We start from the raw sequence: 12,913 nt of genomic DNA, 5'->3' as shown, positions 1-12,913 counted from the left end.
TTTCGAATTTGGGTGCACTTGTTGCACATGATGACTACTAAACAAATCAAATTACATTTGAAACACCATTGCCAATAAAACTTAGTAAGGGAGACTTGGAAAGTTCAACAAATAACAATATTGTAGTTATTATTTGTAATGACTAGAAAAAAAAAAGAGTAAATAGCTAATATGGTCCTGTCCATTTCCACAAAGCATAATGTGACTTTTAACAAGGAAAAGGAAAAATACAACCCTTAACGTTATTGTTTTGACACAATGCAAATCCTCCGTTAAAAACTCCACTAAATGCAAACTGTAACCCAAGAAATTAATTTAGCTTTACTTGTAATCTGTGGGGGCTTTTAAAACCCAACAAATTCTATGCAGCAAAATGACCAACCATCATTGTTACCACCGCCTTTCTCATCATCATCATCATAACTTCTACTTCTACTTTTATTATGTCACCATACCTCATCACCATCATTATCTCCTCTACACTAACATCATCAACATTAATATCACCAGATCATTTTTCATCTGATGTTATTTCTTTTTTCTTTTTGAATAAACTTCATATTGCATTTACTGTTTTTTGTATATTTATTTTCGACAATGGTCTTTTTCCACTTAGACCACCACCAATAAAAGAATTTTTTGAAAAATATATTGATTTTAATAGTTTATTTGATGGTCTTTTTATCAGAGGGGGTCACCTTTTCTCGAAATAATAAGATCAGTAGTTGTATTGTCAGCTTTTGTTTTTTTCTCATAGATGAAAATCTAGGATGCACGCATACTGACGCGAACACGAAACACGATACGATACGGGTAGGCTTTGTCGTCCACGATTTCCTATAGGCTTTGTCGTCCACGATTTCCTATGCCCGAAGCTCTGCCGTCCGCGATTCCGGAAGCCTGGAGCTCCACCATCCATGATTTATCGCGCCTCAAGCTCCGCCATCTCTCACCTCCCCGAGCGTCACTGCCTTCATTTGGCCAGTGTCATGGCTGACCCACCATCCGCTCCTCCGAGTTTTATGGTGTTTTTATCCTCTTCTCTAACCCTCTTCTTGGGGGTACCATTTTCTACTTCTATGTTCTCTTTTTTTTTTCTTGTATTTTATGATGCTGGTGATCCTAGTGAGGGTAGTGGAATGGAGTGGTAGAAAGAGAGATGGAATAGGGCAAAAAGAAGAGGTAGAGTGGGAGTGACAGCAACAATGATGATGCAGCGGGTGAGATTGGGTGGTGGATACGGGTGGTGACAGAATAATGAGATGGAAAAAAAGAATGGGGTCGGATGGGTGTGATGGTGTTGATGATGATGACAAAGATAGATTAGTAATTTCATTGAAATTTATCTGTTGACTGGAGGAATAAATTATTGACCAAACGTTTGAGTTACTTTGTCAAACTAAATATATTTTTTGGAGGTCATTTTGTCAAAAACAAATGTTGAGATCCGTTTTGTCAAAATCCGAATGTTTCGGGTGTCAAAATTGTTATTTACTCATAGTTTATACTATTTTTTTTTATTATAATATGTTTTCTTTACATCATATTTTATTAAACTCGAGATATTAACATAAAAAATACTAAAAAGGTAGTAGTAAGGTATGATAGCACAATAAGTTCGGGAGGTAAATGTTATAATGATGAAGATGAAAGGGGTGTTGCCGTGGTGGTAGTAATGATGATAATTGATCTGATAAAATTTGATAGACTTTTAAACAAATGCTTCGCATTGTCTCAAAATAATAACATTATAAATGTATTATTTGTAGTTTTTTTGGTTAAAAAGAATCACGTTCAAGGAAAGAAAAGAAGAAAACGGTTTAATAACTAAATCTTAAAATTATCATTTCAAACCGTATCTTTTTAAATAATGGGCATCTGAGAAATTAGTAGCAGAGAGTATTTCAGTTCCAAATCATGATTAGAATACTTTTATAAAGCTAAATCATTCAAGAAAAGGTAGTAGTAAAATTTTCATAGATGAATTTTAACTCAAAGTTGAAATTCATTGTTATTGATACGAGTTTCAGCTTGTAATATGCTTTTACTTCTCTCTGTATATCATTTTCTTTTCACTTATCTAATCTATATCCGCCTTATTATATTGTGATGTGGTGATTTTCGGATATTTATCGAATTCTCATCACATAATTTTCAAAAATTAATTATGTGAAGACTCAGGATGTTATATAAATTCCTACCAATCCACTAGCAGAACACTCAAATGCACCAACTAAGATGAATAGATGATTCTTAGCCAATCGAAAGGGGTTCCAGTTACACAGGAGCCTCGAACTTCACCAGTTCTCACCGAAGTTCATACTTTATTTGTAATATATTTTTTGTTAGAAATTATAATGTTTTACAATGTGAATCTGATTAGCGAATTGACTTTGTCCATCATGATTGTAAAATGTAGGAAAAAGCAAGATCAAGGCCTCCAAAACTTCATGTTGTTAAAGAAAAAGCGAAAATTCCAGCCTCATCACAACCGGCTACAACTGCAAAGGAACTAGCTAGCTTCATGACTTTTGTGCCAATTCCGAAGCTCAAACGTCCGAGAAAGAAAGATAAAGATGTTTGAGATGTATTAGGTGTCAGGGACTGAATTGTGTGTGTTGTAAAGTGCTAAGAACCTTTTGGCATTATAGATATATTGCTAAGTATTTTGTACAAGCCTGTTTATCTTTTAGTATAGTCTAAATTTAGGTGACTTATGCTTGATATTTTAAAGACTTGCTTAGCTTTTATAGACTTGGTATTATGAAGACTATGTTAGCATGCTTTTATCGACATACAAATGCTTCAGTTTCAATATATATGATAAAACTTAATTTATCTTATGAGTAATTAAGTGTTTATTTTCTTACTTGTTTGCAGTTATAGTCCATTTGAATATCTGTAGGTTGTGTAAAAATTGATTAAAGGAATGTCAAAATGTAGGTTGCATGATTGATAATGGAAAAGAAAAATTCCAAACTCGGTTACTAAATTTTACCAATACTTTTAAAAGGATCTAACAAAATAACAAAATCACCAATACTTTTAAAAATTTCTACTTTTTCATAGAAGATGACATACAAAGTGCCCCACTACTAACATAAGCACTATTACTCCAGCAAACATGAAAATAATCATCTTAAGTACTCTAACTTTAGTTTCTGAACTACCTATTCTCCAACCTAATTTCACTTTTTAATCTTCATAATCATTCTCAACTTCAAACTATGCTTCTGCCTCATCATTTACAACTTTAAAAACTTCATATTCATTATCATCTGCCCAACTAAAATAGTTACAGTGACTGCCTTTCTGCACATGTCAAACGTAAAAGGTGAATCTCACATTAATGGTAAAGGGATTCAAAAAACTATAGTTCATAGTAATTTAAACTCACACGATATCTTGGATAAGGGTGAAATAATTTTCCTAAGTTTTTGGTGTCCCAAATTTTTTAATCATAGTTTTCAACCCACAGATACAGGTTTTGTCCATATACATCCTCCTTCTTCGCTTGGAGAAGCTAGAATCGAAGCTAGTTAGCGATTGCGGCGATAACCCACCACTTCGTCTTCTCCACTAATACTCCACATCATGCCTTCTAAACCTGGATAATGACTTTGCACCATTGTATTACCACTCAACAAAATGGTTTAATATCTTTGTGGATTTTGGGGATTATGCTTTATACAAATGGAGCCAGGGACTTTTTCGACGTAATATAGTGAATATATGTCATCAGTTTCCATCTTGATACACAACTGTCAACACATGTGTCAATTAACGCTCTATGTACAACTGTTGACAAAAACTTAGTCTAAAAATGGAAGAACAAACAAAATTAATATTTAATATTTAAGGAACTAATTTGATTGAAAAAATTATTTGGAGACAAAATGCCGATCGACAGTAACTAATTTGTTCATTAATCCATAAAAATAAAGACTAAACAAAGAACACGCGAGTAATGCTCTCTAAATTCCCATTTGACGGCTAAATTGAAATTCCCAATTTTTCCAACAATAAAAAATGAAACAAACAAAAAGACAACGATAAGTATCCAAACATACATGTTTATTTTGGAATCTAAATAGGGTTTGGTTTAATGGGGGGTATATGCTTAACGCTTAAGCGAATCACGATTAAATGGCTCAAACTCAAACGAGTACAAGCTTAATACCAAAAAATTAGATGTTATGTAGGGTACAGCAATAATTTAAATTGTTAGATAAACCGCGATAATCTTTAAATATTTTCAGGCACTCTCCCAAAAAGAATTGCACAAGTCAATGAATGGCAACAGTGCAACAGCTAAAACAGGACCAAAACAGAAACCTAGTTAAACCTATTCTATTAAACTCTTTTAACCAGAAATGTTAAAAACTAATGTTCAGATTTCGGCGGAGACGAACCAGCCTTGGAATTCACCTTTCTCAGAAGATTCTTTAATTCACTATCCAGTTTGGCTCTCATCTGGGGAGGAAGATTATTCCCTGAATTCTCCAGCATTGATGTCATCATCTGCAAGTTCTGCCTAATAATGTTAAGTGGAGGATGTGCCTCACCAGGCGTTGGTGTGGACCCGATAGGCCACTTAGGGGTCCTCATTTGCATTGTCGACCCAGTTGGCCGAGTAGGGGTCATCAATTGCATCGTTGCCCCAGTTGGCCGAGTAGGGGTCATCAATTGCATCGTTGACCCAGTCGGCTGAGTAGTGGTCATCAATTGCGCTATGCATCCATTTGGTCGAGGAGAGTTCATAAATTGCACTGGGGACCCAATTGGCTGTGTAGAGGTCATCAATTTTGCCGGGGTCATCAATTGCCCTGTGCACCCATTAGGCCGAGTAGGGGTCATCTTTTGTGCCTTGGAGCTAGTAGGCAGAGGAGAGGTCATTGGTTGCAACACAGACCCAAGTGGCCAAGCGGAGGTTATCAATTGAGTCGGTGGTGGAGAGGCTGCAGCAAGGTGGTGGAGCTTGCAGTCTACAAGAGCTGCACCAAATGGGTTGTTCTGCTGTAAACTATGGAAAGCTTCTCCGGCATCTGCATTTTTGACAAAAACAATTTGGGCACTAGCAGTGTCCTTAAACAACTTCGTGTCAGATGCCTTCAGGGGCCCAAACCGGAAAAACGCTGCCATTAAATCTTCTTTTGATGGAACATAATCCCCTGGTGCAAATCGTAGAAGAAGACAATTTCCACCTGCTTCGCCGTTGTCCTCTGTTCTACCAGAACTAGTTTTAGTTCTCGTACATGTAGATAAAATTCTTGACCGCTCTGATTTCCATTCAGATGAAGGTATGCTGACATTGTCAAATTCTGTTAAGATTGAATTGGATTCAGAGACAGTACCATTCAAATCAGGTATCTCTGCAGCAAGTTTAGTACTAGGGCACCCTTCTGCTACTTTCTCTGTTCTATCTTTGATTCCTGTTTCATTAACCATGACAGTACCCACCTCTGGTGTAACATGTTCGTTCATTGGATTTCTTTCTGATACTTTATCCATTCTGCATTTAGACCCCGTTTCATTAACCATGACATTACCGACAACCAGTTTAGCAGGACTCTTGCACATGCCATTATAAGTATTATTTCCATCAAATCCTTCTCGAGCTACATTTAAATCTGGATTTAGACGCATTAAAACCAGGGCTTCTTTATTTTCACCATTATTCTGACAAATACCACTGGGTATGGATGGAGATTCTAGTTGCAGATCTATTATTAGTGAACTGCATTTGGTGCTTTGCGTATTAACTGAAGCAGCTTGAGCACTTTGATGCCCTTGTGCAGCTTCGTCCTTATTTTTCATTTCTGTCCCAGCATTTTCAGATGCAAGGCAAGTTAGACTTTGGGGAGCTTCAGGAACTGAGATGTATCCGCCAATGCTCTCATTTGAAGACTTCTCCAAATTTTCCAGCTGAATTAATGATACTTCTTCCACCTTTCTTTGTTTCAGTTTTCTCACAGGCTTCTTAGTGTCGACTGTAGAAGAACAGCTTATATTCACATCCGACAGCCCAGAAAGAGATTTCATCTTAGGCCTTAATTTATTCTCCAATTTATCATACTTTCTTTTTCTCTTCTCATTTTTTTTATTGTGTACATCACTGCCCACAGTTTTCTCAGTATTTCCTCCATTTACATTAACCAAAGAACTAGCAAGTTCAGCCTCGTCATGAAATTCTGATATTCTATATCTGTAGAAGAATGACTCAAATAAATCAAAACGTTTATCCTTCATGGGAAACATACAATCAACAGCCTTAGAATAAAGTCCCGAAAGTAACTCCTTTGAAGATGCATTTATGAATTCTGAACTACTGAGTATAGCACTAGGGCTGACAAATTTTCTGTACCAGATCTTTCGGAACCTCTTGCTAACCAAGTTAGCATACGAAGAAGATCCCTTAGCAAGCTTAGTAGCTATGTTTTTATTCTTAGCTTTGCGAGTAGGACGCGGAGTCCTCAAATCTTCTGGTTCTTCCGGCAAACATCCTTTTTTCAGTGCCATGTCTGTGTATGGATAAGATAAATACTTACTCTTCTTCCGATCTCGGGAATCAGAGCCTACAATAATAAGAGAAAAATGTAAAAACTTCCTAACCCATTCAATAATCCATGTATGTGGATTTTAAAACGTAGATTAACAATTCAACATCAAAATTCTTTGGTGCATGTATGCCAAATAGGAATCATAACATATAAAATGTTCAATTTTGAAACATCATTTACAAAATAACTTTTTTGTATTTTAAGCATACAACTAGAACTGGAAATATTCACAACCACTGTAATTTAATCAGAGGAAATAAATGTGATTTTGTAATTTATATAGAAAATATCTTACAGCTTTCGATCTTCTCCGAAGCTTTTCCATTCATGCTAGTGTTTTCAGTGAGTTTTTTCTCATCACCAGAATTAGTGTTCACTCTTTCTGCTGCCCGATCCACTTCCATTCCTGCCTTTAATACGTCATTCTACGGAATGTACACAATGAAAGTCACAGCCAAGATTGGTAAACTTCTTAAATGAAGAAAACAAGAAAACAAAAAACAGTTAAGCCATACACGCCGACACTATAGAAGGAAGAAAATTACACATGAAACTCTTATATTATAAGACGATAACAGCTAAAAACAGCTTATCAATTAAAAAACCACATTCAATATAAAGTTGATAAAATATGAAATTTACTTTGCTAAGATTGAAAATATGACTCAATTCCTTGCATGTTGGAATGAAGTCAATGATTTATTATAACTGGACCTTTGCATATTCAGCCCTAAACTACAAACGAGAAGAATGCGGAGGAAAAGACAATGTACCCCCAGAATCCCCAAAAAAAAAATCTATAGTAAAATCTGTTAAAAAGTCAAGAACATTTTTATGCCCTAATATGAATCCTTGTAAACTACATAACCTTAGCAACGTAAAGTTGTAAAAACTTGTAATTGGTAGGTTCTTCATGCACTGCCTAAATTCTCTAAGATGGATGTTAAATCGCGAATCAAATTACATAACAAGTGTGGTGAGAAGGTTTGGTTCAGCGTACCAGAAAACATAGTGGAACTGCGTCGGGAGAGTATCGGAGAGGGAGGGAATGGTTTCAGGAGGAAGAGAGTGCGGGGAGGCGAAATGCTGGGTCCGATCGAAAGGAGAGGGAAATCGCTGCGACCTGGGAGTGAGTGGTCTTCTCTTTCTCTGGAGTTAGGGTGAGTTCTGCTTCTGTGTGAGCGCAGTTTTCTTTTTGTTTTGTTTTGTCTGGATTTTTTGGTAAATTACTAAATTATTATAAAGTGCAAACCTCCTCACAAATCTTTAATCGAATGAATTATATTTTTTAAAACAGACTTGACAATGATCGTGCGTATTCTGAAATTTTTAAAAATCTATTATATCTCGAATTTTTTTACGTTAACAGCATAATTGACGTGTTATATTTTTTAAAGTATTTTTTATTTTATTTTATTTTATTTATTTGAATTATTATTTATTCATTTAATTTGATTGAAATAAATATTAAATTATTTAATATTTTATTTGACTACATTAAATAATTATTTAATTTGACTAAAATAAATAAATTAATTTTATTTTAATTTATATTAGTTTTTTGTCTTATATATTTTGATTAATAATTTTAAAAATATTATAATTAATTATTTATTTGATTTAATTAAAATAAATATTAAATTATTTAATATTTTATTTTATCACGTTAATTATAACTAATCAATTATATTAATTACTTGATTTGACTGAAATAAATGAATTAATTTTGTTTTAATTTGCATTCATTTTTTCTTCTTATATATTTTGATTAATAATTTTTTAAAGTGTCACAAATTTTATATGGCATATTTAAAAAATATTTTTTATTGTCAAATAATTATAATTAATTTATTATATCAATTATTTAATTTAGTTAATTCAAATATTTGATTCAATTTAGTGTTCGTTAATATTTGGGTCGTTGTTTACTAAAAATTCCTATTCATTTTCTTTCTTGATCTTAAATATTTTTATTTTAAATTTTAGATTTTTATTCATTATTTATACTTTTTTATTTTACTACAAGTGTATTTATCCGTGTCATATACGTGATAAGATTGAAATTATAATTTTTAATTATTTTTTTAAATTACTTTGAATTATAATAATTTGATTAATAAAAAAAATATATTATGCATTGTTTGTTGTTATTTTGTTTTTAATTTGCTGAATTGTTGCTCTGTTTTTTTGTTTTTAATTTGCTGAATGGAAAAGTCTAGGGCCAGCAATTTTATTGCATTTTGGTCCGCATGTAACTAGCAGAGAAAGATGAGCCATTGGATAAAATTTCACACCAATCTCACACCATTAAATCATCATTGATGGCTAGTTAATGGCTACCAATCACAAATATTGCTGCCCCTAGCATTGCTCTTGCTGAATTGTTGCTTTGTGCTTTTGTCATATGAAGATCTAGATGCCAACTTTGAGATCACCTCTTAGATTTAATTTACTGATTGTGTTATCGTTCGTTTGTTCTTGTTTATTTAAATTGAAAAAGTATTTTGTACACTAATTTATTATCACTTTTTATATCATTAGTTATATTTAAGAATTGATTTTTTATTACTATTATTATTATTATTATTATTATTATTATTATTGTTGTTGTTGTTGTTGTGAAGACATGCGTTGTAACTTTTGATTTTAATTTTATTTGTATAATTTTATATATTTTTTAATTATGATCAGATCAACCGAATAAATTAGTGATCCATCGGTTGAATTAGTGACTCGGTCATATGATTGGGTTGATTATCGGTTCGATTTTGATGATCAAATGATTTTTTATTGTTGTTGATTATAATTTGTTGATTTTTGTCATATTATTCAAGTTTTATTGATACATTGTAATATATGTAGTGTAATATATGTAGGTTTGGTGGTTGATTGATGTTTTTTTTTTTTGTTCTGATGATTACTGTTTAAGGTTGATTTGTTGCTGTTTTTATCAATGTTATGAAAACCGGATTGGACCAGTCAGTTCGACCGATTCAACCGCAAACCAAAATCATAAATAATTTAGTTTGATATCTAAAACTGAAAATTATAAAACCGGATGTGAACTGTTAAATTGGACAGAAACCGGCCGGTCGACCGAAATTGGAACCGGTCGGTTTGGATAAAACGACGCAATTTCGCGCTTAAGGGGCAGAAACAAAACACGCTTCTCCATCTCCTTCCTTATTCCTTCGAGCGGAACACGCCCTGCCTCAACCCGGGAAAAACCCTAGCCGCCACCACCGCCGCAGGGAGGAGTCGTGTTTGCTGCCGTCCGTCGCAGTCAGGGCTTGTCTCCTCGAGTCTTCGTGCGTCACTGTCAGGGGAGTTCTCCAAGTCTTCGATCTGTTCGCAGTCACCAGTCGCAGGCGCACCGCTTCTTCCTCCAGCTCGGCGGTCGTCGTGTTATCGCCGTTGTTTGTCGCCATCTGTCGCAGTCAGGGGTTTGTCTCCTCGAGTCTTCATGCGTCGCAGTCAGGGGACTTCTCCAAGTCCTTCCCAACAGTGACCTTCATCACAGTAACATGTTCATCTGAAATGTTTATTTTATGGTTTTAAATGGCAAAGTGATGCGAAAAGTGGGTGTGGAGGTTGTGGGGTTGGGAGCCCTAAAGTTCACTGGATTCCTTAGAGAACAATGTAACAGAATAACATGAGTTTTGAATCAATGTACACTGTTCGAATGCTGAAACAGGTACTAAACTAATAAAACCATTCCTTTTTGTTTTTGCTTGAATTTTAGAAGAAAGAGCAATGTAATGTATTCCTTTTTATGATTCCATAAGACCAAGGTTAAATTAACAATTCAGGGGGAGTTGAGTTTTGTTTATGAGTAATTAAATGCACGAAACAGGAATAGAATTGCTAATTTCTTTTGTGACTTTCATTGTTCTTTTCCCCTTGTTGTGCTGCTGTTGTTGTTATGCTGCTGTTTTGTAATGGTTGTTGCTGAATACTAAAAATAGAAATCAAATCAAATGCTGGTTGTCGCTGAATGAGTAGGGTAGCTACCTGCCAATGCCATATATAAATAAACTGATGAATGATGATGATGGTAGTGGAAGGAGAGTCAAAGTGTATAGGTAGTTGGCTTTATATGTGCTTGATTGCAAGACAATTATCTGAAGCTTTCTATTGATTGCTTTTAAATATAGGTCACTTGTTGCCAACTTAGCAGCTGCTAATTGCTACAAGTCTGAGCATTTGAAAAGACCATAAAATTGGGCAGTAGGTACTCAGTTTATTTGTTTGGACCCCTTTATATCTCTATATCTGAATAGTCCTGATGACTGACATTTGTTATTGTTCATGTTTTGTGTATAAACAGTTGAAAAAGCCAAGTATTACTACATTGCTGGCTTTTTCCTAACTGTATCTCCAAATTTCATTCAATTAGTTGCTGAACATGCTGCTGCAAATAACAAGGTATGATACGGATAGAATGTGGTATTTCCTTTTGATTAATGATATAAGCATCTGAATGTTGTGCTTAAAACTTCTAATTCAAAAATTTCACTTGCCATAGCATGAATTGTAATTAACACCATATCTAAGGACCACCAAATAGATGAGTGAGATTTTATATTGGGAGGATTCTTTTGCGCACTAGTTAGGAGAATTTATCATTGACCATTCTTTTTACTTCCATTTTTTTGTTGTTGTATGCAGGTCACTATGAACCTTTCAGCCCCCTTAATTTGGAAACAACACTAGATCTTGTTTATGGCTTGCTCAGCAAGAATAATCTGTTGCTAAGAGAGTTTGATCTCTTACAACAGATGAACGCAACGCTGTCTACGATTAAACCGAAAAGGTCATCTTGCAAGGTTCAGGTTCATGTTCAGTTAGCATAATACCACAGAATGATCAACATTTTCTCACGGAACTAGCTCAACATTCTTTTGAAATTGATAATCCTTGGTCTCCTGACATTTCTAAATTAGAATCTGAGGTGTTAAGTAATCCTATTAACCCTCAAAGTCAAAATTTAATATTTAGATATTTCTTTTTACTATTTAACTTTTGAGTTTGTATTTTGATAAGATCGTATGAATTTGGTTGATGATTTTTTGTATAGTGTTCTAAATTTGGAAGATATTTTAAGATGTTTATTTATAATTTATTTATTGTTTTATTTTAAAACGGTTTTTTCAGTTGAACCACCAGTTGAACCGGTTAGACCAATAAATTAGTAAACCAGTGACTAGAGCAGTTTGATGACCGGTTCGGTTTTTAGAACCTTGGTTTTTATATCATTATGGTGAGTTGAGATGCTGTTTTTATATTGTTGGTGCTGTTTTTATATTGTTATGTGAATTTATATTGTTGAATAGTGAATAAGTTCTGTGAATTGAGCTGCTGTTTTATTTATATTGTTTTGGATAGTGGATAGATTTTGGAAATGTTCTGCCCATGTTTATTCTGTTGCATAATCTTTGATGGCTTGGTTTTGTTTGCAGGGGTTTAAACTAGGAGTATTTGGCACTTCTCAGGTTGTAAGCTTTAAGTCTAAATTGTTAAACTTTTGAAACTTTATTGCTTTCTTCTAGGTATTCCTTGTATTATTCTAATAATTGGTTCTGGCATGTGATGTGTATCTTTTTCGTAAAGAAAAATAAAAAATTAAAGTCACACCAAAGATAAAGAAAAAGAAGGAACGAAAAAAGATTAAAAAGAATCACTTTTTTTGTTTGATATTAAAAACTATCATTTTTTTTAAATAGACTAAGAAATTGACTAACGACATTGGATGTGTTTGGTTTTGCGTTAGAAGGAAGAGAAGCACGTTTGAGTAACGTGATTTTAGGTTCTTAACGTGCCTTTATAAGAAGCTTAGAAATTGTAGCTTCTGCGTTTAGATAATCACGTTAGGATTGGATTTATTTTGTTTATCAATTTTACCCTTAACTTCTTTGCTTGTAGTCCTTTTAGTATTCAAATATTTTAAATATATAATTATATTTTTTTATTAAATTTTTACTTTTGATTTTGTATAAAAAAAATATTTTTGTTTGGCTTTGTTAAAATTTGTAAGTGTAATTCTTGTATATTAATTTATTATTATAATTTTGTTATAATATAAATTATTGATCTCATTAAAAAGAACAAAATAAATAAAAAATTAATTATAACTAAGAATAAATTTATAGTTTAAAATAGTATTAAATAAAAGAGTACTGAGAGTATTAAAAAAATTATAAGTAATATAATTTAATAAAGTATATTTTGATATATATTTTTCATATATTATTTTTGCTTTTGATATAAAAATATATTGTCAATTTTAATATATTATTTTTATTTTAGTAAGTAAATATTAATTTTATTATAAAATTAATTAATAATATTTATTT

General features: G+C 33.1%; 1 protein-coding gene and 2 long non-coding RNA genes across 5 annotated transcripts; 2 read left to right on the top strand and 1 right to left on the bottom strand.

Annotated features, from left to right (window-relative positions):
* Positions 1–714: 714 nt before the first annotated feature.
* On the top strand, positions 715–2,843 carry LOC140181966 (uncharacterized). Its single transcript, XR_011877677.1, has 2 exons — positions 715–1,061; positions 2,420–2,843. It is a non-coding gene; the product is annotated as an uncharacterized lncRNA (long non-coding RNA).
* Positions 2,844–4,239: 1,396 nt separating this feature from the next.
* Positions 4,240–7,818, bottom strand: LOC112777019 (uncharacterized). 2 transcript variants are annotated; one of them, XM_025821300.3, is made up of 3 exons: positions 7,561–7,818; positions 6,856–6,985; positions 4,240–6,575 (listed from the first exon to the last, which is right to left on the bottom strand). In XM_025821300.3, exons 2-3 carry the CDS (start codon positions 6,962–6,964, stop codon positions 4,384–4,386), a joined length of 2,301 nt encoding a protein of 766 aa, XP_025677085.1. In that variant the 5' UTR covers positions 6,965–6,985; positions 7,561–7,818; the 3' UTR covers positions 4,240–4,383. The 2 variants fall into 2 exon arrangements, with proteins under 2 accessions (XP_025677085.1, XP_025677087.1); XM_025821302.3 differs by having other exon boundaries at positions 6,856–7,028; positions 7,561–7,771.
* Positions 7,819–9,707: 1,889 nt separating this feature from the next.
* LOC112779669 (uncharacterized) lies at positions 9,708–12,145 on the top strand. Of its 2 annotated transcripts, XR_011877667.1 has the most exons (6): positions 9,708–10,254; positions 10,715–10,791; positions 10,888–10,985; positions 11,229–11,386; positions 11,715–11,820; positions 12,020–12,145. It is a non-coding gene; the product is annotated as an uncharacterized lncRNA (long non-coding RNA). The 2 variants fall into 2 exon arrangements; XR_003190815.3 differs by lacking the exons at positions 11,715–11,820; positions 12,020–12,145 and having other exon boundaries at positions 11,229–11,694.
* Positions 12,146–12,913: the final 768 nt, after the last annotated feature.

Source organism: Arachis hypogaea, chromosome 19 (genome assembly GCF_003086295.3).
Source record: "Arachis hypogaea cultivar Tifrunner chromosome 19, arahy.Tifrunner.gnm2.J5K5, whole genome shotgun sequence".
NCBI lineage: Eukaryota > Viridiplantae > Streptophyta > Magnoliopsida > Fabales > Fabaceae > Arachis > Arachis hypogaea.
The sequence above is the reverse complement of the archived record's forward strand: the minus strand, read 5'-3'. Positions and strand labels throughout refer to the sequence as shown.